Source organism: Saccopteryx leptura, chromosome 6 (assembly GCF_036850995.1).
Source record: "Saccopteryx leptura isolate mSacLep1 chromosome 6, mSacLep1_pri_phased_curated, whole genome shotgun sequence".
NCBI classification, from domain to species: domain Eukaryota; kingdom Metazoa; phylum Chordata; class Mammalia; order Chiroptera; family Emballonuridae; genus Saccopteryx; species Saccopteryx leptura.
This window is the reverse complement of record NC_089508.1, coordinates 125,734,101-125,760,342: the sequence shown is the minus strand read 5'-3', so window position 1 is coordinate 125,760,342 and position 26,242 is coordinate 125,734,101. Positions and strand designations below refer to the sequence as shown.

General features: G+C 48.2%; 1 protein-coding gene across 6 annotated transcripts in view; it reads left to right on the top strand.

The window, feature by feature from the left end:
- The window catches only part of CELF6 (CUGBP Elav-like family member 6), a 34,751-nt gene that overhangs the window by 6,338 nt on the left and 2,171 nt on the right, over positions 1-26,242 (top strand). For 3 of the 6 annotated variants that reach the window (XM_066388116.1, XM_066388120.1, XM_066388118.1), the window contains 10 exons: positions 9,191-9,239; positions 23,391-23,519; positions 23,628-23,707; positions 23,874-24,017; positions 24,100-24,232; positions 24,312-24,464; positions 24,626-24,688; positions 24,957-25,037; positions 25,124-25,267; positions 25,869-26,024. In XM_066388116.1, the coding sequence (XP_066244213.1) occupies positions 9,191-9,239; positions 23,391-23,519; positions 23,628-23,707; positions 23,874-24,017; positions 24,100-24,232; positions 24,312-24,464; positions 24,626-24,688; positions 24,957-25,037; positions 25,124-25,267; positions 25,869-25,996 (1,104 nt within the window). In that variant the 3' untranslated portion in view covers positions 25,997-26,024. Of the gene's footprint in view, positions 1-7,154; positions 7,211-7,606; positions 7,727-9,190; positions 9,240-23,390; positions 23,520-23,627; positions 23,708-23,873; positions 24,018-24,099; positions 24,233-24,311; positions 24,465-24,625; positions 24,689-24,956; positions 25,038-25,123; positions 25,268-25,868; positions 26,025-26,242 lie in introns of those variants that run through there. The other 3 variants (XM_066388121.1, XM_066388119.1, XM_066388117.1) reach the window with 3 other exon arrangements.

The following is a 26,242-nucleotide window of genomic DNA, read 5'->3' as shown; positions in this document are numbered from 1 at the left end:
CCGCCTGGTCAGGTTGAGCCTTACTCTTGAAGATCCAGTGTCAAGTAATGCCAACTTGTCACCCTCACCAGTCCTCTGTGTGCAAGCTGTGGAGTCAGACAGAACTCTGAGTGGGTCCAGGTCCCAGCATTAACTCTGTGACATGAAGCAAGTCTTTATCTTTCTAAGCCTAAACTTTCTCATCTGTACAACTGAACTCTTAGGACTATTATAATAATGGATTGAACTAAGTCGTGTAAAGCACTCAACACCGTGCTTGGTAGACAATAAGTGCTCACTAGTTAGTGTGGTGGTGGTGGTAGTAATAGCAGCAGTATTAGTAGTGGGAGGAGTAGAAGTCATTGTTCAAACAATCCTGGGAGTATATGACTTCTGCTGCTCAAATGAGACTTGGCACTGAAACAAACTGTAGCATCTCATGTGGGAAATAGCAGGGTGAAGGTGCAGAGACAAAAAGAACAGGATGGCCTGACCAGGCGATGGCGCAGTGGATAGAGCCTCAGACTGGGATGCGGAGGACCCAGGTTAGAGACCCCGAGGTCGCCAGCTTGAGCGCAGGCTCATCTGGTTTGAACAAAAGCTCACCAGCTTGGACCCAAGGTCACTGGCTCAAGCAAGGGGTTACTCGGTCTGCTGAAGGCCTGCGGTCAAGGCACATATGAGAAAGCAATCAATGAACAACTAAGGTGTTGCAATGTGCAACAAAAAACTAATGATTGATGCTTCTCATCTCTCCATCCTGTCTGTCTGTCCCTGTCTATCCCTCTCTCTGACTCTGTAAAAAAAAAAAAAAAAAAAAAAAAGAACAGAATGGATGTAAAATGAGGTTAAAAGTGTCAGGGGAGGGCCCCTGTGAGCATGGGCCAGGCTGGCAGGGAGCAGTGGTTGAAGTGAATCTTTAGATGCCAGGCTGAGGAGTTTGGACTTTATCCCAAAAGCAAATGAAAGACTCTGAAAAAATAATTAAGATGAACTTAGGAAGAACAAAATACCTCCTCAACTAGCCAGCCAGATGGCTCCACAAAATAAGGATTCTATGAGGTGGAGGGCACTGAAATAAGGGGTTTTAAGCACTAGACTACTGGGAGAAAAGAGAAATAATAATAAGCAACTTTTATTGATTCTAAAACTTTACATGTTCAAAATATTTTTTTTTTAATTTTTTTTTTTTTTTCTGAAGCTGGAAACAGGGAGAGACAGTCAGACAGACTCCCGCATGCGCCCGACGGGGATCCACCCGGCACGCCCACCAGGGGGCGACGCTCTGCCCACCAGGGGGCGATGCTCTGCCCCTCCCGGGCGTCGCTCTGTTGTGACCAGAGCCACTCTAGCGCCTGGGGCAGAGGCCAAGGAGCCATCCCCAGTGCCCGGGCCATCTTTGCTCCAATGGAGCTTCGCTGCAGGAGAGGAAGAGAGAGACAGAGAGGAAGGAGAGGGGGAGGGGTGGAGAAGCAGATGGGTGCTTCTCCTGTGTGCCCTGGCCGGGAATCGAACCCGGGACTTCTGCACGCCAGGCCGACGCTCTACCACTGAGCCAATCGGCCAGGGCCCAAAATCATTTAATCCTCTAGGAAAGTTTTATTATAGGCATTCCCATTTTACAGATAAAGAAACTGAGTCATACGGCCTGGCGTGCGGGGGACCCGGGTTTGATTCCTGGCCAGGGCACATAGGAGAAGCGCCCATTTGCTTCTCCATCCCCCACTCCCTCCTTCCTCTCTGTCTCTCTCTTCCCCTCCCGCAGCCAAGGCTCCACTGGAGCAAAGATGGCCCGGGGGCTGGGGATGGCTCCTTGGCCTCTGCCCCAGGCGCTAGAGTGGCTCTGGTCGCAGCAGAGCGACGCCCCCTGGTGGGCAGAGCGTCGCCCCTGGTGGGCGTGCCGGGTGGATCCTGGTCGGGCGCATGCGGGAGTCTGTCTGACTGTCTCTCCCCGTTTCCAGCTTCAGAAAAATACAAAAAAAAAAAAAAAAAGAAACTGAGTCATAGAAAACTAGTGACTTGGCCCTGGCTAGTAGCTCAGTGGATAGAGTGTTGGCTGGTGTATGAATGTCCTGGGTTTGATTCCCGGTCAGAGCACACAAGAGAAGCGACTATCTGCTTCTCCCCCTTTTCTCTACCCCTCCTCTCTCACTTCCTCTCCTGAAAGTAGTGGCTCATTTGGTTTGAGAGTTGACCCCGGGTGCTAAAGATAGCTTGGTTGGAGTCCATCAGCCTCAGACACTAAAAATAGCTCAATATTTGAGCATGGGCCATAGATGGGGTTGCCAGGTGGATCCCTGTTGGGGTGCATGCGGGAGTCTGTTTCACTATCTCCTCTCCTTTCACCTGAAAAAAAAAAAAGAAAAAAAAAGTAAACAAGAGATTTGCCCAAGATGATGTAGCTTCTTCTGGGAAGGTCTGGGCACTCAGGTCAGGTAGTCTGGTTTCGGAACTCATTCCCCACCCCTGCTCCAACCTGCTGGCAGACAGGGCTCTAAGGTTCTGGAGGGGTTGGTGACCAGATACAGCTTGAGCCTCACACCCTTTCATTTCCAGTCTTTCAACATAGCCTGGCTTCCTCCAGTACTACCAGGATTGGCTTTATTCACCCTTCCCAGTTTAACACAGTGGAAATTAATATTTAACTCTTCTAAATGAAAATCAGTGACTGCTGGCCAGCCCCAACAGTGTCTGTGCCATCAGTCTTTCCTTCGGGCCCACCAGGGGCAGCAGCAGCTTTAGTCACCTGGCCTCATGCTCACCAGCATGGAGGGAGCAGGATGCCCAGCTCTCTGCGAACAGTGGGTCTCGGGCACAACTGCCGCCTGCTGGACAAGCAAGAATACGATTAGTCTGGTCTCCTGAATACAGGCTGGAGGTCACTGTTCGGTTAACTCCAAAGAGAAAGCCTACAGCCCTTTAGGACGTTTCATGATGAATGCTGGACTGGAACCTCCCTTTGGTTCCCCTCCACCTGCACCCTGCTAATTTTTGTCACCCATCAGAGCTTGGCTTCCTACTCAAGACTCCCTGCAGACTTCAGTGGTCTGCCCTATCTTCTGCAGCTTCTTCCCATGAAGCTAGGGCTACTTCTTTCAGCTTCACTTTAGGCTCTGGAACCCACCTGAAGAAGGTGAAGCTCAGCCTCAGCCCCACCTTCAGAAGCTTCCCTCTTTTTAAAAAAAAAAAATATATATATATATATTTTTTTTTTTTTTATTGATTTTTTTTTTTTTTTTAGAGAGAGAAAGAAACATCTATCTGTTCCTGTTATGTGCTCAGACCAGGGATCAAACCTGCAAGTTTGCATATTGGGATAATGCTCTAACCAACTCAGCTATCTGGCCAGGGCCAGATCTCTCCCTGCTTATGACCTCCTTTCCCTTGGGCATAGATCCCTTCAAATACTGTGAAGGAGACCGACATAATAGTACATTTGCTTTTGCAGGTTGTGCCCTGCACAAAACAGAGTGAGTGGAAAGGGCAACTATGGGCTGAAATCCAGCCATGCTCTATTGACCATGCCATGTGTGTTAGCATAGGAAGGTATCAGCCCAGAAGACACAAAGAGGCATTTTTTTTTACATTTTATTTATTCATTTTTTTAGAGAAGACACAGAGAGAGAGAAAGAAACAGAGAGAGGAAAGAGATAGAAAGAACAGAGGGAGGAGCAGGAAGCATCAACTCCCATATGTGCCTTGACCAGGCAAGCCTGGGGTTTCAAACCGGCGACCTCAGCGTTCCAGGTCGACGCTTTTACCCACTGCACTACCACAGGTCAGGCATAAAGAGGCATTTTTGTGCTAGCAGCCACCAAGTGAGTCAGAGCCTGTGCCTTCAAGGAGCTTCCAGCCCGGAAATAACTCATCACATCTTCATGGGGTTTACATCTGAGCATGTAAAAGAAGTGTCAGGAGTGAAGAGGAAGGAGAAGCCTCACAGGAGGGATGCTATCAGAGCTGAATCATGGTCATATGTCATCATGTTTGAGGGTCTAGAAACCTAAAAAATGAAGGCCACTTCTGGGGATAGTGTGAGAAATAGCAGGGCAGGTGTCCAGCAGAGATGGCTAACACTCCATGTGAACAGGGGATTGTGTATGTTGGGTAGCAGGGAGGCAGGACTCACAAGATCTGACTGCCAGTCTTGGGATTGGGATCTTGAGCTTTGCTAAGAGGCTTGCAGGGGGGAAGCACTGGCAGATTTTAAGCATAGAAGAGTAGGAGACTGGTTTCAAAAGATGACTCAGACTACAGTGTGAAGGTTGGGCTGGAGAGGAAGCCACCCTGGAGGTAGGGTGACCCTTGAGAACACTGTTGCTTAAGTGCAGATGAACGGTGATGCTGACATGGAGCTGGGGACAGGGAAAGAGTGGAGAGAGGAAGGCAGACATGAGGTTATCCACATAAAGTCCAGAACCAATGGGAAGTGGTAGTAGATTGAATCAGAGGAGGGGGATGATGTAGTACAAAGTGCCGAACACAGTGAAATTTGCTTTTCCTCTGCTTCACTCTTCCCTGCACTCATGACACCTCTCTTAGACTTACCAGTGGTTCCTTCTTTGGGAAGGTTCTCATAAACTCTCTTCCCATGGTTGGGGGAGGGGTTGAGGGCATGCATGGTGAATGGAGGGGGGACTATAAATCAGGCTGGAAGAGTCTGAAGAGGGCAATGCTGAGCCTAAAGGCCGGAATTTAGGCAAGTCAAGGAGAGAGAAGGGGTGATGGGGGTAGGGCACTGCCTTCTCGCTGCTGATGGGGACAGAAGGTCCAGGGCCTGGTGTCTATCTGTGCTGCCTCCAACCTTCCCCACGACACTGCCTGGATTGGCTTGTTCTGTTCTTCTGACATTCTCTCTCTTGACTTCCCCTCCAGGGCTGGGCTCTGACAGAGACATCAGCCTGGACTTCACCTAGGAAACTTTCAAGGAAATAAGTGCTCAACCAAGGGCAAGAGCTCACCTAAGGTCCCATGACAAGTTCTTGGCCAAGGAGGCAATGCCTTCTTTTCTCCAAAGGAGAAGCATGGTCACCTTGCCCCACTCCTTGTATGTCCCCTGGCTGTGTGGCAGGAGCAAGATGGGGTAGGGTTGCCCAGACAGTTCATGTGAGCATCTCTTCTCCTCCAGCCACACTGAGTATCCTAAATTGCAGGTGTTCTCCCTAACCACCTCCCAGTGAAAACTGCAGACCCGGAACCCAATCTGTCCTCATCCTCTTGGGCTCCTGCACTGCAGACTTCCCTGTACTTCCAAACTCCCAAACAGCCAACTTCCCCAACTCCTAAGTCATAAATCTGAGAGTCAGTCAATAGTTCCTCCTCTCCCTCAGTCCCTACATCCTCTAGAACTTTAGTCCAACCAGTTCTTCCCAAACATTTCTTGAAGCTGTCCATTTTGTCCTTCTCTACTCCAGATCACCCTTGCCCCTTATCTGCATCACTGATGTTTCTACCTATAATCTTTCCTTTCTAGTCTTTTTCTCTGCATGGTGACAGCTCATGGGATCTTTTATAAGACCATTCCCCTATTTAAGATCCTTTCCTGGACCCTGGACCCCTATTGCCTTTAAATACAGCAGAGTCAGAATCTCTTGTGGTTTTTACAGCCTGCCCTGGTCTGGCCCCTGCTTACCTTTGTTTCACATCCTTCCATTAAAAGAAAAAAAGATGTTTCACATCCTTCCATTAAAAGCCCATATTACATCTGGTGTGCCTACTAAGATCTAGCCATTGTCATTGTCACCATAATCCTGTCAAGTAGGGTCATGATTCTCCTTTTTACTAATGTGGACACTGAGGCTCAGAGACCTTAGAGAAGTTGCCAGTGATGGAGCCAGGATTTAAATCCATGTCTATCAGACTTGAAAGTAATTTGTTTTATGCTGGCTACCTCCATGCCCAGTGCCCACCAGAACCCTTGCTCCTCATTCAGACTGGCAGCTCCCTCTCCATATCCAAGGTGTCTGGGCTGCTCAGCTTCCAGCCCTGCCTCTCCTGTAGCTCCATGTGGCCTGAAGACTCCAGTCCTGCACATGAGCCCCCAGGTCAATCTACCTCCTCCATGAAGCTTTCCCTGAGTGACTGCAGCTCAAGTCAGCTCCTCCCAGAGCCCCTTACCTTGCACTCCTCCTAAGGCCCTAGTCCCCGCTGTGCCACGTTACTTATGTTCATGTCTTAAGAACAGAATTAAGAAGCACAATGCAAAAATCAGTGTCAGAACTGGGGGCAGATTCTAGCTCAACTACTCACCCGCCATGTGATCTCGGACAAGTGCTTATCCTCTCTCAGCCTCAGTTTTTCATCCATAATACAGGGACAGTGATATTACCTTGCAGAGCAGTTGGAAGGAATTCAGAGACAATGTCTGTAAAGTGCTATGTAAAATACTAGGCTCCCAGCAAATGGTGGCATTATTTCCCCCTCTGTGAGACTTTGAGGACAAAGTTCCCATGGTCATCGCTGCCTCCCCTAAAGGGGCCAGTCTGGGGATGTTCACAGAGTTCAGAATACTACTGGCAGCATACCCTAGTGGTGGAAAGCTTAGGTGCCCAGCCTTTGGCTACTGAGCTCTGCCAGGTTCATGTAGGACATGTGCATACTACCAAATGCCCACTCTCCATGAAAGAGTGGGGGTCTGGGGGAGGAGGACAGGGGTGTTCCCCAGAGCACCAACAGGTTCTGCCTCCCCAGAAGCCCAACCAGGGAGGCAGCTGCAGTGGAAACCCTTGCTGTCACATGTGCCCCCGCTCCAGACTCCAGAGAGAAATTCTCAGGATCTATTTAAGAACTAATAAAATAATGATGATCTTGCTCACTTTCGTTGTCCTCAACCTCAGGCCTCTACTCCTCTGTCCTCCTACCCCACCACTCACCTCCTTGCCTCTCCTTCCTGACCCCTTACCCTCTTGTTTTCTTCCCATCTCTACCAAGTTGCTCTGTCTCCTTGTCCCTCCCTAGTCTGTCTCTGACTCTCTCCTTACTTCTGTCTTCTCATGTCTCCTCATCTCTCCCTGTGTCTCCACTCTCCATAGCTCTATTTCTTGGTTTCTCCTTCACAATCACAGGTGGCCCTGCCCAAGGATGGGTCCTTCCTCCTGGTCCCTGGCCCAGGCCAGTCCAGACTTGTCCAGCTCGCCCTGATCTGCTTGGATTGATCTTTCATCCTCTCTAGACTGCAGCCTGAGTCCTTCCGTTGTCTTGGCCCCCACCCACACAGCCTGGGACACTGCAGGTGCTCCACCAGCAGCGGGTGGGTGTGTCAGAGCGGATAAGAACTTGGGTGGGAGGGGAACTGCACTGGTTCCGGCTTGGCCTGTTTTCCTTTCCTTATTTTTTTTTAATAAGCTTTCCCTACTCCCCACCCCCGAATTTGATCCAAAGGAAATTGCTCAACTGTGACTGCCAGGGCGTCACCATGGTTACCGGGTAGCACTTGTGGCTATGGTAACAGGAAGCTGCCTGTTGTCTTGGCAACAAGCACATTGGTAGAGGATGAAGTGGCCCCTGATTGGTGCAGAAACAGTGCATTTCCTGAGGGGAGGGGGTCAGATCATCACTTATCTGGCCTGATGAGCCTCAGCACCCCTTCTCCGTGACTGAGAAGGCCGCGGTTCTTTCCTCCTGGCACTCAGCTGCCTGCCCCCTACAATGATTCCTCCCATCCTACGCACTCAGCTCTTGGCAGTTTACAAAGACCTTTTGCGTCCCCGTTCTCTCATGTGATCCCCACAACACCCATGAGAGGAAGGTGAGAAGGGGATTCAATCATAGATTCTCTCAGGGTGGTTGGGGGATGGGAACGCGTGGGGTGTACAGGGCAGAGCAGAAGTAGGTTTACAGTTGTAATGCAAATAAATACTACAACCATTAATAAATAATAACAATACAAGAATAAACTCTGTGTTTCACGTACTCACAACTGTAAACCGACCTTTGCTCCACCCTGTATACTTACGTCACCTAGGACATGTTTATAAATTATACAGTTCTAGGTGGTTCTCATCCACCCCTCATCAGGGGACCCTCGAATTGAAAGGTAAAATTTTTTGGTGGGGGAGGGTTGGAGGGAGGAGTCAAGCTGTTTCTGAGGTTTATAGCTTAGATGACTGGAAACATAAGATTTGGGCAAAAAGATGAACTCAAGTCTGGATGTGGCATGTGGAAGGTGCCAGTGGGATTTCTAGAGGGGGTGTCCATCCAGCAGCTGGGGACCTGGGTCTGAAGCTCAGCAGGGCGAGTGGACTGGAGACGCAAAGCTCTGAGTCATCATTGTGGACACAGAGGCCGAGCCTGTGGGTGTGGACAAGGCTGTCCAGGAAGAATGAGAGGAGCAGAATGACCAGGCCGGGCAGGGGGTGATGTCCTGGAGAATTCCAACATCCTTGGGGACGGGGGCCCCAGGAGGACTGAGGGGTAGAAACTATGGTGAGACAGAAGCTTGGGGAAGGCTTTCCCCATTTAACAAGTTGAATCAGCCTGACCTGTGGTGGCGCAGTGGATAAAGCGTTGACCTGGAAATGCTGAGGTCGCCGGTTCGAAACCCTGGGCTTGCCTGGTCAAGGCACATATGGGAGTTGATGCTTCTAGCTCCTCCCCCCTTCTCTCTCTCTGTCTCTCCCTCTCTGTCTCTCTCTCTCCCTCTCTCTCTCCTCTATAAAAATGAATAAATTTTTAAAAAAAATTAAAAAGAAAAAACAAAAACAAACAAAAAAAAAAACAAGTTGAATCAGAGAGGCAACTTACTGAAAGTCATGCAACCATTAAAGGGCAGAGTTGGGGATAGACAGCACTAAGTCTGATTCCCACATTGTTTAAAATGGCACACAGAATTATATTCTATTTGAGGCATAAACCACAGATCTGAAATATCAATTCTACTCTCCCACCCAAAGCCTTTCAGGAAGTCCAGGAGCTAGATGGACAAGCCTCACATAGTCTCTGCCCAGAGCCTAAGGCAAGAGAATCTTCTCAGCCTTCACAGTCTGTCCTGTGCTTGCTACCACCCAACTCTTCAGGTTTTAAACACCTTCTAAAATTCCTAGGTTTAAGAAATGAAACTTGGAGAAAATCTATAATACCAGTATGAGAGAGGCAGAGCACAGAGTTCAAAAGGGTCAGGGCTTAGATCGTGCGGAGTTCAGGAATGGAGAAGCTGGAAGCCTGGGGGCCAGGCAGTCATGCTGACTGGGTGTGTTGGTCTGATGTCTTTCAGATGAGTCGTCCAATCCAAGTGAAACCGGCTGCCAGTGAGGGCCGAGGAGGTAACTTCCCTGCCTGACAAACGTCAGGGTATCACCCTTGTAGGGGATGGTGGGTTCACCCCTAGAGGCAATCCTACCTGTGGTTTATTACTAGAACCTCCTTGGGTCAGAGAGACAAGTGGGATCCTGATTTGCTCAGTACCAGAAACAGCAAAGCCATCCCAGCTCATATGAAGAAGGGATGAGGTCCCAAGACCCCCAGACCTAGAAGAGGCAGGAAGAGCCTAAACAGATGCTGGAGGTGGAGGAAGGGAACCTTTGTCACCTTGCCCCTGGAGAAAGTTCGCACCTGTTTTTTCAGGTTCTTCTTTGTTTGAAGAACAAAGTTAGAGTAGAGTTATTCTCCTTTTTCAGATTCTTCTAATTGCAGAGAACGCAGTCTACTCTAGGTTGGGGCCACTCACTCCTTCATTGCAATTGCCCGGCCACTCATGGTCAGAGATGAGGCTGGTGTAAGAGACTTCGCAGGCCATATTAAGGAATTTGGCTCTATGTTGAAGACCCAGGGATGACTTTGAAAGTTTTTAGCTGCACTGTTTCCTGGTGAAGTGCTCCTTCACCAGGGAGCATTGAGGAGGGGCTGAGGGCCTGCACCAGCTTCAGGCCTGGAAAAGTGATGCCGGCACCTGGTATCAGTTCTTGGTATCTTTCTTGCCCTTGGGTCTAATGTCTGCCTGTAGCCCTCCCTAATGTCTGCTGGCTCTCTCCCTTAGATAAGACTCTGCCATGGCTTCATTAGGAGAAAGAAGCTTTCCAAGGTCAGGAAGAGAATGTAACCCAGTTAACAGACATTTAGTGACTGCTACTGCTTCTGTACATTCACCCAGACTTCATGTTCAGTAAAAGGGAGGATGGTGGCTCCATGGTTCCATTGTAGACTTAGTTCTTTCAGGAAATTCTTCTTTCATCCTTTTAGATTCTCTGACCTCTGTCTCCAACTCTCTGTTTCTGGTCAAGATGTTATCACCCCCTTTTTTGCCTTGAAGGGATATTTGCAAGCTTCCTCCTTCCTCCCCTTGACCCCTCAACATATATTCTCCTTTCCCATCTCATTCTCTTCAGACAGGTCTTTGAGAAGTACCAGGCTGCACACCAAACCTCTGGTTCACTTGTCCCGAGAATTTCGGCTTGAAACTCTGACAGGCATCAAGGCCATTATTGGCTCACAAACACTAGACAGTCCCATAGCTGAGAGGCCAGCTGTGAGTACCTAAGCGGACAGGTTGGGGTGCAGTTTATTTAACCATCCAACCAATGTCTTCTGAGCAACTTACTCTGCATGAGAAATGCAGATGTGGGCAGGAGGACCTGGCCCTTGGCCTCACGGCGCTCTGGAGCGATAAGAGGATATAGACAAGTAACCATGGGTTACAGTTCAGTGTGATCAGTGCTTTTCAAGTTCTGGGGGCACTGTGGACACACAAACAAAGGGTCCCTAGCTTCGTCTGGGAGGCCAAGGTAGACTCCCAGGGTAGAAATCTTTAAGCTGATTTTCAAGGATGGACAAGAAGTGGTCAGTAGGAAAAAGAGGAGGGGGAGAAAGTGTTTGAGGCAAAGGGAATACCATGCACTGAACTCAGGGGAATGTGACACACCTGGAGTCTGGTTCAGGAACTAAGTCCACAGTGCTGGGAGCTCTCCTCTTCTTGGAAGGCAAACACAATTTGTTGGGGTGAGGGCACCCACACAAAGGAGGTCTCATGCCAGTAATGCTTCTGCTTGGTCTGGCCCATGTGTCCTGGTCACCTGGACCCCAACCAGTGTCATCAGCCTGGGTTTTATCACTTTTTCTTTCTGGATAAGCCTTTCAGGTGTCACACCATTGATAAATTCTGTATGTGTGGCCTCCCACCCCAATACCTGTTTATATTCGGAGCAGCTCAAGAGAGCAGAAAAAGCAAATCCAGCTTAAAAGAGGTCTGATGGGCAGTAGAATTCATCATTTTAGTACCACTTGTTACACAGATATTTACTGACAAGTGGTGGGTCTTAAGGAGCATGTACTCCCAGTGCCTCCTTGGACAACCCTTCTTGCACATTGGGACTGCCAGATCTCTCAGTTCCTCCCTGCTCCCACTCTGAGTCTCATATTTGAGAGAGAGGAGGCATATGTGCTAAGTCTTGGGCCTTTACAATTTCTACTTATTTTACTACCAATTTATCTGTGTTAGATAATCTTGTTACTAATCAAAATGTGTTTCTTTTCTTCAATGTTATCATATTTCTCTTCTGAAGTGAGTTCAGCTCTCTGCTGAATTTAAACAACTAATGCTTTTAAAAAATCCAACATTTAAAAAAAATTTTATGTATTGATTTTAGAGAGAGAGGAAGGGAGAGACAGGAACATTGGTCTGTTCCTGTATGTGCCCTGACTGGGGATCGAACCAGCAAACTCTGTGCTTCAGAGTGATGCTCTAACTAACCACACTATCCAGCCAGGGCAGAAACCCAACTTTAAAATGGTATTGAATTTTGCTTTTGCTTTTTTGTTTTTTTTTCCCTGAAGTTGGAAACGGGGAGGCAGTCAGAAAGACTCCCACATGCGCCCGACCAGGATCCACCTGGCACGCCCACCAGGGGGCGATGCTCTGCCCATCTGGGGCACTGCTCTGTTGCAACCAGAGCCATTCTAGCGCCTGAGGCAGAGGTCATAGAGCCATCCTCAGTGCCCGGGCCAACTTTGCTCCAGTGGAGCCTTGGCTGCAGGAGGGGAAGACAGAGACAGAGAGGAAGGAGAGGGGGAGGGGTGGAGAAGCAGATGGGCACTTCTCCTGTGTGCCCTGGCCGGGAATCGAACCTGGGACTCCTGCACGCCAGGCCAACACTCTACCACTGAGCCAACCATCCAGGGTCTGCTTTTGAAATGTTAACACTTGACACAAATGTGGGACATCTTGTTCCATTCAAGTCTTATCTCTGTGATCCCAAACATTCCATAAATCTTCAGACTTAATGATTACAGCTGTCTTGATATATTTGAGCTTGAGCCTGCATATTTTTTGTTATTCCTGAAATTAAATCTCTTAGTTTACAGTTGGTTAATAATGATTTCTATATCTGGTAAGAATACTGGTATCAAAGCAGACATAATCCAAGGGGTATCAAGGCAAATATAATCTTCCAAAACTGTGCTATTTTCTCCTAGAAGGGATTATTAGATTCTTTTTCCCATAAAATAGGAGTCACCAAATCAAATGTTAACAGGAGTCACGTAAGTAACCCTAAATGGGCGAGACTGTCAGGATTTAATTTAAAATTTCCATTTTAATTATATTAAATGTTGGCAACTAACTTGAGTTTTTAAGTGGACCAGCACTATGAGAATCTATTGAAAGCTATCAGTTTTCTTCTTTGGCTCAAAGACTTCAATTTTTTTTTCCATCTGTCATATGAGAATATTCCATGTACACACATAAGCTTTTAAACAAAAATGGTTACTTTACATTTTGTCTCTTGACTTTGATGCCAGTGCAACAGGGTTATATTTCTCTTATTTTAAATGAATAGACATGAGGTCTGTGATTGAAATAACCTATGTCTTAAACACACGGTATATTGTATTACTTTCAGAATTTATTGGTAACGTGCATTCAATGCTTACAGTGCAATAAGAATAACACAACAGCATCTGCCTGACAGAAGGTGCATGGTTCCTCTTCTTCCATGGCTATCCCTTGCAGCCTTGGTGTCCCTTGGAGTGCCAGATGGTCATCCAGGTCCTCATAGACTATATATAGCAGTCTTTTAATGTATCCCGGTCAGTTCCTTTAAACTCTGTAGTAATATTCACACTGTTCATATCCTGCATACTCCATGCCTATATTTTACATCCTGAAGCATTGAGCAAAATATACTTTTAAAGTAAAAATGTATCTAATTTGCCTAAATAAAAGTATTTCCTAATATACTAAAGGAACCCATTTCTACAATATACATACATAGTGCCAAAACTTTTCCCTTGTCATTTGGATTTATATGACTATAAACATTAAATGTTGGCCTGCATAAAAATTCAAGGTTCATATATTTCAAAATGTTAACCTCAAATTTATGAGGTCAGAACTAGAGATCCCCAAATCTCCCAGACAATGGGAACTGACTAGATCTATTTTCTTTTAAGTGAGAGGAGTAGAGATAGAGAGACAGACTCCCACATACTCCCTGACTAGAATCCACCTGGCAACCCCCATCTGGGACCATGCTTGCAACAGAGCTATTTTTAGCACCTGAGGTGGAAGCTCCACAGGGCCATCCTCAGTGCCTGGGGCTGATGTGCTTGAACCAATCAAGTCATGGCTGCAAAAAAAAGAGAGAGAAAGAAGGGGGAAGGGGAGGGGGGAGAAGCAGGTGGTTGCTTCTCCTTGTGCTGTGACAAGGAATCAAGCCCAGGACTTCTACATGCTGGGCCAATGCTCTACCACTGAACCAACTGGCCAGGGCTGAATAGGTCTATATTTTTGCTCTTCAGCATGGAGACTGGGGTTGATTCTTCCTAACTTACAGTATTTCTACTATGGAAGCAGTGAAAAATAAGTTAAATTATAAGTACCAATCTTATAGGAAAGCACTTTGTAGTCCCAAGGCAATATCTTCAATATCATTGAACTCCTGCATATTCTTTCTTTTCTTTCAGATTTCACGGCATAAAGTCAATAACTCATCAATCACAATGGTGATTGCTCTGCTTACTCCATTCCCCACCTTTGCTGTAATTTTTACTCAGCAAATATTTCTGTACCCAAGATTCCTTAGGTACAAAAATTGGTTAAGTAATTAATCCATACACTCCTTTCATTTAATTTTTTATGTTTTATTTTGTATTGATTTTAGAGTGAAAGGAAGGGAGGAGAGAGAGAGAAAGAGAAAGAGAGAGACAGGAACATCGATCTGTTTTGGTATGTGTTCTGAGCAGGGGTTGAACCAGCAACCTTTGCGCTTAAGGACAATTCTCTAACGAGCCAAGCCACCCGGCCAGGGCTCACTTTATTTATTTATTTTTTATTTTATTTATTTATTTATTTTATTTTTTTTTTGTATTTTTCTGAAGCTGGAAACGGGGAGAGACAGTCAGACAGACTCCTGCATGCGCCCGACCGGGATCCACTCGGCACGCCCACCAGGGGCGACGCTCTGCCCACCAGCGGGCGATGCTCTGCCCCTCCGGGGCATCGCTCTGCCGCAACCAGAGCCACTCTAGCAACTGGGGCAGAGGCCAAGGAGCCATCCCCAGCGCTCGGGCCATCTTTGCTCCAATGGAGCCTTGGCTGCGGGAGGGGAAGAGAGAGACAGAGAGGAAGGAGAGGGGGAGGGGTGGAGAAGCAGATGGGCGCCTCTCCTGTGTGCCCTGGCCGGGAATCGAACCCGGGACTTCTACACACCAGGCCGACGCTCTACCACTGAGCCAACCGGCCAGAGCTTCACTTTATTATTTAACTACAATTTTAAATATTCTTTGAGGTGACATCTCTTTTTTAATCTTAAAATTTGGTTTAACTCAAAATCCAATTATCTGTTTCCATATCAATTCTTCTATCCCTGTCCTATAACTGTTTAAGTAACTTTTGCCTGAATTTTCAAGGGCTTGTTTGAATATTAGCCTGGATTTTGAGTAATAAGCATATTATTAACATATTATCTAACTACGTGAGCCATCTTTTCCAAGGGTTTTGTAAGATTCTGTTTTATTCAGTGTTTAATAACAAAACTTTGAGTTCAAGTTAAATTTTGAGCTAGAATATTTAGAATTTCATAATAGTGGGACTTGTCCTCTGACCAAAATCAAATATGAACCTTAGCAACAACTATTTTCTCAGTCAGTTGACATTCATGTCAGTCTTTGATTCTTATACTTATTTAATTCTAAAAAGTATTCTTCTGCCTGACCTGTGGTGGCGTAGTGGGTCAAGTGCTGACCTGGAACTCCGAAGTCTCAGGTGAATCCCTGGCTTGTCTGGTCAAGGCACATAGGAGAAGCAACTACTATGAGTTGATCCTTACTGCTCCTTCCTTCTCCCTTTCTCTCTCTCTCCAAAATTAATAAAGAGCCTGACCAGGCGGTGGCGCAGTGGATAGAGCATTGGGCTGGGATGCAGAGGACCCAGGTTCGAGACCCTGAGGTCACCAGCTTGAGCATAGGTTCATCTGGTTTGAGCAAAGCTCACCATCTTGGACCCAAGGTCGCTGGCTTGAGCAAGGGGTTCTCGGTCTGCTGAAGGCCCACGGTCAAGGCACATATGAGAAAGCAATCAATGAACAACTAAGGTGTTGCAATGAAAAACTAATGATTGATGCTTCTCATCTCTCTCTGTTCCTATCTGTCTGTCCCTATCTATCCCTCTCTCTGACTCTCTCTCTGTCTCTGTAAAAATATATATAAATAAATAAAATAAAATCCTTAAAGAAAAAAAAATATTCTTCTAAGACCTGACTAGACAAGTTTCACGGTACTGCTTCAAACTTGACTCAACATTTCACTTCCTGAAATGCATTCTACCTCCCAAGGAGAAAGGGAGTGCTTTCCTCCAGCTTGACTTAGAGCAGACCACCAGAGCCATGAGTATAGCTGAGTCCCTCACAAGCCCTTCAGATGCAAATGTGCCCCTGCACAAGAAAAAGGCATCTCAGCGGGCTGAGAGTCTTTTTGTAAGGGACCTTACTCACCTCCTATCTCTCCTGGAGTAGGACAATGACACAGTTCTTCCTGGTCTAAGTCCCTATTTTTTCAGCCATCCTTAAAGCCCTTACTTTATTTTTTTTTTAATTGTGGTCAAAATAGAACTAACAAACTTTACCATTTTTTTTAATTTATTTTTTATTTATTCATTTTAGAGAGGAGAGGGAGAGACAGAGAAAGAGAGAGAGGAGAGACAGAGAGAGAGAAGGGGGGAGGAGCTGGAAGCATCAACTCCCATATGTGCCTTGACCAGGTGGGCCCAGGGTTTCGAACCGGCAACCTCAGCATTTCCAGGTCGATGCTTTATCCACTGTGCCACCACAGGTCAGGCCAAACTTTACCTTTTTCTTTTTTTTTTTTTTTTTTTGTATTTTTCTGCAGCTAGAAATGGGGAGAGACAGTCAGACAGACTCCCGCATGCGCCCGACGGGGATCCACCCGGCACGCCCACCAGGGGCTACGCTCTGCCCACCAGGGGGCGATGCTCTGCCCCTCCGGGGCGTCGCTCTGCCGCGACCAGAGCCACTCTAGCACCTGGGGCAGAGGCCAAGGAGCCATCCCCAGCGCCCGGGCCATCTTTGCTCCAATGGAGCCTTGGCTGCGGGAGGGGAAGAGAGAGACAGAGAGGAAGGAGGGGGGGTGGAGAAGCAAATGGGCGCTTCTCCTGTGTGCCCTGGCCGGGAATCGAACCCGGGTCCCCCGCACGCCAGGCCGACGCTCTACCGCTGAGCCAACCGGCCAGGGCCCAAACTTTACCATTTTTAAGTGTATTGTTCAGCAGTGTGTTGACTATATCTACCTTGTGTCCAACTTATCTCCAGAAATTTTTTATCTTACTTTTTACTCATTTAACAATAACTCCTCATTCATTCTTCTTCAAGCCCCTGATAACCATCATTCTACATTCTGTTTTTATGAGTTTGACTACTCTGGATACCTTATATAAGGGGAATCATGAAGTATTTGTCTTCTGTCTGGTTTAGTTCACTTAGCATAATGTCCTCAAGGTTCATCCCTGTTGTAGCACATGTCAGAATTTCCTTCCTTTTAAAGGCTGAGTAATATTCCATTGTATGTATATGCCACATTTTGCTTATGCATTCATTGGCGGATAGACATGTGGGTCACTTCTTGTTAAGGATAATGCTACTGTGAACATGAATGGACAAATATCTCTTTCAGACCTTGTTTTCCATTCTTTTGGATATATACTCAGAACTGGTGTTGTTCGATCAAATGGTAATTCTATTTTTATTTTTCTGAGGAACCACCATACTGGTTTCTGTAGTGGCCCTGTCATTTTACATTCCTTCCAACAGTGCACAAGGGTTGCAATTTCTCTACATTCTTGCCTACACTACTAGTTATTATTTATTTTTATAGCAATCATCCTAATGGGTGTGAGATGCTAGCCCATTGTCATTTTGATTTGCATTCCCTTAACGCTTAGTGTTGTTGAACATCTTTTCATGTTTCTTGGCAATTTGTGTGTTGTTTTTTGAGAAATATCTATTTAAGTCCTTTTGCTCATCTTTAAATCACATTATTTGGTTTTTTATTGTCACTGAGTGGTAAGAGCTTCTCAGGGGTCTCCAAACTTTTTACACAGGGGTCCAGTTCACTGTCCCTCAGACCATTGGAGGGCTGCCAAATACAGTGGTCCTCTCACTGACCACCAATGAAAGAGGTGCCCCTTCCAGAAGTGCAGTGGGGGCTGGATAAATGGCCTCAGGGGGCCGCATTGCGGCCCGCGGGCCGTAGTTTGGGGACGCCTGCGATATATTCTGGATATAAAACCCTTATCAACTATATGATTTGCAAATATTTTTTCCCATTTTTTAGATTGCCTTTTCATTCTGATTGTGCTCTTTGATGCACAAAAGTTTTTAATTTCAAGTCATTCAATTTATCTATTTTAATTTCTGTTGCCTATGCTTTTGGTGTCATAGCCAAGGAATTATCACCAAATGGAAGGTCATGAAGCTTTCTCCCTATGTTTACTTTTTTCCTATGTTTAAGGGCTTTGTAGTTTTAGTACTTATGTTTAGGTCTCTGATCCATTTTCAGTTCATTTTTGTTTATGGTGTAAGGTAAGTGTCCAACTTCATCATTTTGCATGTGGGCATCCAATTTCTTTCAGCACCATTTGTTGAAATGACTGGTTCTCATGTGAAGAATTAGGGCTTATTTCTAGACTCTCTATATTATTTCACTGATCTATATATGTCTGTCTTTAGGCCAGTGCCACACGGTAGCTTTGTTTTAAAATCAAGAAGTGTGAGTTCTCCAACTTTCTGTTTTTTCAAAATTGTTTTGGCTATTCAGAGTCTGTTGAGGTCCCATATGAATTTTAGAATGGATTTTTCTTTCTGCAAGAAATGCTGTTGGGATTCTGGTAGAGATTGCATTAACTCTGTAGGTTGTTTTGAACAGTATTGACATCTAACAATATTGAGTCTTTCAGTCTACAAACAAAGGCAGTCTTCCTTTTATTTTATTTTATTTTTTTAATTTTTTTTTTTTTTTTTTTGTATTTTTCTGAAGCTGGAAACGGGGAGAGACAGTCAGACAGACTCCCGCATGCGCCCGACCGGGATCCACCCGGCACGCCCACCAGGGGCGATGCTCTGCCCACCAGGGGGCGATGCTCTGCCCCTTCGGGGCATCACTCTGCCGAGACCAGAGCCACTCTAGCGCCTGGGGCAGAGGCCAAGGAGCCATCCCCAGCGCCCGGGCCATCCCCGTTCCAATGGAGCCCCGGCTGCGGGAGGGGAAGAGAGAGACAGAGAGGAAGGAGGGGGTGGGGGTTGGAGAAGCAAATGGGTGCTTCTCCTATGTGCCCTGGCCGGGAATCGAACCCGGGTCCCCCGCACGCCAGGCCGACGCTCTACCGCTGAGCCAACCAGCCAGGGCCTAGTCTTCCTTTTATTTTTATCTCCTTTCATTTCTTTTAGCAACCTTTTGTATTTTCAGGGTACAAGGCTTGGCCTATTTGGTTAAGTTTATTCCTAAGTATTTTATTCTTTTTGGTACTATTATAAATGAAATAATTTTCTTAATTTTCTTTGCAGATTGTTCAGTGTCTAGAAACAACTGACTTTTGTTTGTTAATTTTGTATTCTGCAACTTTGCTGATTTTGTTGATTAGCTCTAAGAGGGATGTGTGTGTGTGTGTAATTAAGCTTTCCTAGATGCCCATCAGATCTGGCCAGCAGATGGCTTTCCCTGGGTGTTTCCTTCATTCTCATTCCCAGACTTCCTTGGCTCCTTGGGCTTCAGTTATTCCCAAGAACGTCAGGGAGAAAAGCTCTGCCCTGAATGCTGCCACCCTCAGGAATTCCCCTGGGCCAACTTGCGGCAGGGCCTCCTTTCCTAAATAGCATCTTAGTGCCATTCCTGAAGAAGATGGATTGGACTGAATCTGGGCTCTCAGCCCCATCATTTGCTATGTTAGAACCCCTGACCTGTATGACCAGCTTCATGGAGATGGGCCTCTTGGGCCCTAACAACTTGGTTTGTGTTACAAAAAAAAAAATGTATTTGGTAGAAGAGCAAGGAGTACACATTGGTTGCCAACAGGAAAATGAAGTTATACCATTCAGCTGTTTGTCTTTCCAACTGTGTGTCAACTCTATGCTGATGTTCTCTTTCTAGGGACCCACCCACCACCCATGGGTGCTGGGTTTATTTTGTTTTGTTTTGTTTTGAGAGACAGCAGGACAGAGACCGACAGACAGACAGATAGGCAGGCAGGGACAGACAAGCAGGAGGGGAGAGAGATGAGAAGCATCAACTTATAGTTGCGGCACCTTAGTTGTTCACTGTTGCTTTATCATACATGCCTTGACCAGGGTGGGGAGGCTCAAGCCAAGCCAGTGACCCTTTGTTCAAGCCAGCAACCTTGGGCTCAAGCCAGCAACCTTGATGATTCCATGCTCAAGCCAAAAACCTTGGAGTTTCAAACCTGGGACCTCATGGTCTATCCATTGCACCACCACCAATCAAGCCATGGGATGCTTTTATTTACACATTTCTGACCCACCTCTTACAGATTCCTATTTTTTACCAAACTGGTAGGGTTTGACCTGGAGGAAACTGAATTATTTGGACTAAATCACATCGTCACCTCTCTCTCTCTCTCTAAGGGCATTGATCAGGCCTCCAAATCTTGACGGCTGTGGATTTGGGGGCTATTCTCAGAGGTCTAGCCTATACTTTCACCAGGTCTCTTAAGAAATGTATACCATCCTTTCAGGATCACCTAAGGCTTATTGTCACTGTAACTCAGATCATCCTCTGGTCAAACACCATTAAGTTCCCTATAAAATGGCAATGAGGAGACCAGGATTCAAGGTGATACCTGGGAAACAGGCAGCACAGAGCCCAGCCTACACCCTGGCCTCATTTTAATTTCAAATTCTATATAGTCCAGGAGCCCAGAACCATAGAGCCCATGCCTTGTAATGTAAATGGGAATTTGTAACTTGAGAGACTCTCACTGGAAAAGAAGGATCATAGCATGTCATGTTCTGTGACATGACCTTGAACTGACAACCATCCAGAAAAAAGATCAACAAGAAGAAGAGCAGCTGAAGGCTCAGACTACTGTCCACACAACCCTCTTTCCCACCATGGGGGCTCTATCTCAGCCTTGACATTTCTTTTCCTACTGATGGCTACCTGAATGCTGGTCCATGTGGCATGACATCTTACCTAGGTGCAATAACCGTCTTGTAGACTCTTCCCAATGACACATAAATTAGGGCATTATGAAATCCCTTTAAGCCTTGGGACTCTGGATACCCTAGAAGTTTCTACAGCCCCTCCTGGGTCTTCTGCAACCACATGGACATACTTAAGTGTCCTAGCTCAGACCAATGACACAGTCTTCTGGGGTTGGATTCCCTGACCGAATGAGGCTTGTCTTCCAATATCAAGGCACAGCCACCGACATCATACTGGTCAAGAGATCCATAAAAGACCTTTTCTATCTTCCTGAGTTGCTGAATAGGATGATTGCGGGTCCCTCTCATACACTTTTAGAACTTAAGTCTCTATCTTTTAGGTCAGTGGTTTACAAAGAACTTTCCTTGGAGCTCTGTCTAGGGATTACTAGGGGCATGTGAAGCACGAAGAACTCCAGCACACACACATGCACACAAGCACACACATACACACACTTTTTTAACTTCAGTCAGAGAAGTTTTACTTTTATATTTTGAACTTCATTCTAATATTTTTGTTGGAACAATGGATTCCACGACTTTTATTTATTCACTTTTCTTTTTTTTTTTTTTTTTTTTTTTTTTTTTTCCATTTTTCTGAAGCTGGAAACAGGGAGAGACAGTCAGACAGACTCCCGCATGCGCCCGACCGGGATCCACCCGGCACGCCCACCATGGGGCGGCGCTCTGCCCACCAGGGGGCGATGCTCTGCCCATCCTGGGCATCGCCATATTGCGACCAGAGCCACTCTAGCGCCTGGGGCAGAGGCCAAGGAGCCATCCCCAGCGCCCGGGCCATCCTTGCTCCAATGGAGCCTTGGCTGCGGGAGGGGAAGAGAGAGACAGAGAGGAAAGCGCGGCGGAGGGGTGGAGAAGCAAATGGGCGCTTCTCCTGTGTGCCCTGACCGGGAATCGAACCCGGGTCCTCCGCACGCTAGGCCGACGCTCTACCGCTGAGCCAACCGGCCAGGGCTTATTCACTTTTCTTTTTATTGACTTTATTGGGGTTACACTGGTCAACAAAATTACACAAGTTTCAGGTGCACAGTCCTACAACACATCATCTGTACACTGTATTGTGTGCAGTTTTTTGAAGACTTGGGAAACCAGTGATATGTTCCAATGGTGCTGTTCCATGGGTAACATGCCCAGAAATAAAGTGCATCCACCAGATGGTCCTCTCACCACAAAAGACCAGCACCTGCTCTAGAATCTGGCCATAAGTACATGATCCATCTCTTCTCCCTCAGGATTGCTGGGCAGTAATCATTCTGGACAGATTCTGCTGGAACACACTATGCCTGTCCCAAATAAACTGCAGCCACTGCCCTCCACACAGACATGGAATCGACAGATAGACATCTTGGGGTAGCCAGGGAAGTGAAGGCTGAACCCCACACCCTCCAGGTGAAATATGGACACACATAGCTTTGTTGGAGATTACCTCCACTGCTACTTCAGGCAATCTTTTCTTCCTTTTGAGCATTACCAGCCTTGCTCCCTTGTACCCAAGATCCAAGCACCCTTATTGGCCTAGCCAAGCTTATCAAGGAGTACAAGAGTTTGGGATGGCTCTTCCTGGGTTCTAGTATCTTGAAGGGGAAGCCTGAAGTCAGATTCTCACCCACTTCTTCTCTCTCAACTTGTATCACCTGGAGAAAGCCACACCCCAAATTCAGAATCTTATCTTGGTGCAGAAAGGAGCAGGGCTTTGATAGCAGACCCTGTGGACTGGACCCTCTACCCCAGGTTCCTGAGGCCACCTTGCTGGACATGCAGCTGAGTCCTGTCTCCAGCTTTCTCCAAGAGACACAGGCCCAGCTTGCAGCCCCCTTCCTAGTGCCTCTGCCACTCCCAGAAGAAGGGTGGCCACAGGGAGGGATCAGACTTGTCCTCAGGTAGCATCCTGGTCTACAGGCAGACGTCATTCTCCCTGGAGAGAGATTAGAGCAGGAAAACAGGGTAAGCCAGAATGGAGGTAACAAGGCTTAGTGAGGGCCCTGGCAGCTCACTGAGGGAAGGAAGTGGTGGAAGTGGGATGTAAGGAAAGGACTCAGGGATCCAGCAAGTGTAGTGTGATAAATACTAATGCTAGAGTCTCAAGAAACCAAGCTCCCTGCCCTCCTTGGGTCTGTGAAGGCACTCCAGTTGAGCTTGGTGCTAGGAATGGGGAGTCATCCTTCCAGAGCACATTGTCTGGGAAGGGGCAGTATGATGCAACAACTGCTTCTGGTGCTGTTTTCTGACCCAGAACCCTCCTTGATTTGAACCAGAAGGAGCATTGGGTCTATCCACTGCCATCAGGCTAACCCACAGGGTCTAATTGTTTTCTCTGAACCCAGTCTGAATGCAAAAGCTGCCTCTGAAGCCCTCCTCCCTCAATGGGGCTTACATGGCCACAAACAGCCTCTCCCAAACTTTAAGAACAGAAAGGTCAAACATAAAAGATGCATTCAGTGCTCTACGCAACCAAAGATACCAACTGGATCCATTTTCAAAAGAATAGCAGAGAGCCTTTCTGGGTTTTCCAGAACCTGGGGTCTCTGGAAATCTGGGTTGAATTATTTTCTTCCAGAGCTATCTAGAGGTTATCCTACCCCTCAAAGAAACCCAACCTTGTAGCCCCAGAACCTTCTCATTCCCTACATAGCTTCACAGCTAAACTGTAGTGAGCTACCTACCTAGCTCCTCTGGCTGCGCTGGGGAGTCCAGGAGGACTTAGGGTCCCTAAATCAGCCCTGGATTTGTATCCAGAGGACCGAAAGCTGTTTGTGGGCATGCTGGGGAAGCAGCACTGTGAGGAGGATGTCAGACGCCTGTTCCAGCCCTTCGGCCATATCGAGGAGTGCACCGTCTTGCGGAGCCCAGATGGCACCAGTAAAGGTGACTTGAACTGACCCCGGGATTTCCTGGTGATCTTGCTTCACTCTGGGCCACATGACCCTTTGGCCTGTGTGGCCTGAGCCACCCAATCCCTCTATCCTGCCCCAGGCTGTGCCTTTGTGAAGTTTGGGAGTCAGGGGGAAGCTCAGGCGGCCATCCAGAGTCTGCACGGCAGCCGGACCATGGCGGTGAGGGCGGGCGCGGGGCCGAGGGCGAGGCCAGCGGGGTGGCGATGGGCTCCTCCTTCCCACAAACGATCCACTGCCGTGGACAGGGCTCGACGCGCTCGGCGCTCGGCCCAGGGCCCAGGCCGGTGTCCGGACCGGTCACCGCGACCTCCCCTGCCCAACCCAGGGCGCCTCGTCTAGCCTCGTGGTCAAGCTGGCGGACACGGACCGGGAACGCGCGCTGCGGCGGATGCAGCAGATGGCGGGCCAACTGGGCGCCTTCCACCCTGCGCCGCTGCCGCTCGGGGCCTGCGGAGCCTACACCACGGCGGTAGGTGCAGGCCCGGAGGGGTCGGGAGCCGGGGCAGCTGCCCGCCGCGGGGCCACTCATACTGCCTCCTTCCCTCCCACAGATCCTGCAGCACCAGGCAGCCCTGCTGGCGGCCGCACAGGGCCCGGGGCTGGGCCCGGTGGCCGCAGTGGCCGCACAGATGCAGCACGTGGCGGCCTTCAGCCTAGTAGCCGCACCGCTGCTGCCGGCCGCAGGTACCGAGAGCCGGGAGGGCGGCAGCGGGGTTCGGGGTGCGGGGCCGCAGCCTGACTGCGACCTCCTCTGCCACCGCAGCCAGCTCCCCTCCAGGCGGCGGCCCCAGCGCACTTCCTGGCCTCCCCACGCCCATCGGAGTCAATGGATTTGGCCCCCTGACCCCACAGGCCAACGGACAGCCGGCCTCCAGCTCGGATACTCTCTACAATAACGGGCTCTCTCCTTACGCAGGTGGGCCTCCCCGCCCCGCCACAATCTCCCCAACATGGAGTTGGGAGCAGGGGATGGGGGGGCCCTCCCTGGGAAGGGATTTCTCCTCCTCCCCTGCTGCCTTTCACTCGACCGTGCCCTCCGGCCCGCCTTCACTCGGCCTCTTGTGCCTCTCTCCCCAGCCCAGAGCTCTGGCGTGGCTGACCCCCTGCAGCAAGCCTACGCTGGGATGCACCACTACGCAGGTTTTACTGGGCTCCACGCAGCCTGGGGTGGGGGTGGGGGTGGTTTGAAATGTCACAGAAAGGAATAGGGAAATCGGTGATGGGGAGAGATTATGCTCTCTTCTGAGGTGTCTACCCTTCCGCCCACATACCCTGGGGCCCAGAACCACCTCTCTAAGAGTGAGGGTTATATTGGACTGGGCTGAATTGGTCAATGGTGGCCAGGCAGATGGGGCCCTGCTGGGGGATGGCCCTTGGGGTCACTGCCCACTCCCACCTCTGTCTCCAGCAGCTTACCCGTCGGCCTATGCCCCAGTGAGCACAGCTCTTCCCCCGCAGCCTTCAGTCCTGCCCCAGCAGCAAAGAGAAGGTGAGGGACCAGCTGGAGATCAGCACCTGGTGAGGCGGGGCCCAGGGTCCCTCCCCTGAGCCAGCCCACTGCTGCTGTTCCTGCAGGCCCCGAAGGCTGTAACCTCTTCATCTATCACCTGCCTCAGGAGTTTGGTGATGCAGAACTCATACAGACATTCCTGCCCTTTGGAGCTGTTGTCTCTGCCAAAGTCTTTGTGGATAGAGCCACCAACCAGAGCAAGTGTTTTGGTGAGCTGAGCCCCTTCCCTGGGCCTCTTCCACTTACTTGCAACTTTGAGATTCCTTGCAGACCTTAGATTGTTCCTCCATAAGTCAATGACTCCCAAAAACTGAACATCTAGCACAAAACAGGGTCGCAGACCAGTAATGGTGCTAAGCCCAGAACAGGAACAAATCTAGTTCAGGTTTATCTTGCTAGGTCAGGTATCTGGAAGATGTTTGAGCAGGTCAGGCTTTAGAATCTATCCAGGACAGGAAGTGTCTGGGTCTGGGATCAGAGGTCCCTTCCAACTCCAACTGCAGTTCAGAGGACCAGAATGGGAGCAGTGGGGAGAGAGAGTCAACCCATGCTAGGGAAAGACAGAGAAACACCCCAACCAGTACTCACACTAGATTGCTTTTGTCCTTCCAAGAATCACAATTTCATAAAATTTAAGCCATTTGCCCATTAAGTATGAGTGTGTGTGTGTCCATGCAAACAATGAGGGTGGATGGGGTGTATGTTTAATGGAACTGGCCTGAAGGGCAGGGAGAAGAGGGGGACCAGTCAGAGAGAAAGGAGGCCCTACCAGGCAGAGTCCCCCAGCTAATCTCTGTGCCCTTCCCCCAGGGTTTGTTAGCTTTGACAATCCAACCAGTGCCCAGACAGCTATTCAGGCCATGAATGGCTTTCAAATTGGCATGAAGAGACTCAAAGTCCAGCTAAAGAGGCCCAAGGATGCCAACAGGCCTTACTGATGTGATCTAACTGACCAGCCACAGAAAGGTGAGTCCTTAATGGGCCCCAGGCAGATGGGATCTGAGTGACAAGCCCTCTCAGACTTTTTTGAGATGTTGGGGCACCCATCTCTGAAAAAGTCTGAGAGAGAAGAGCCAGGAGTTGGGAGGAATCCTTGGTTGGAGACTTTGTGTTTTTCCTTCAATCCAAGGACTGAGATAAATTAGACAACATTCCTGTCCCCATAGTCTGGGAGAGACAATTAA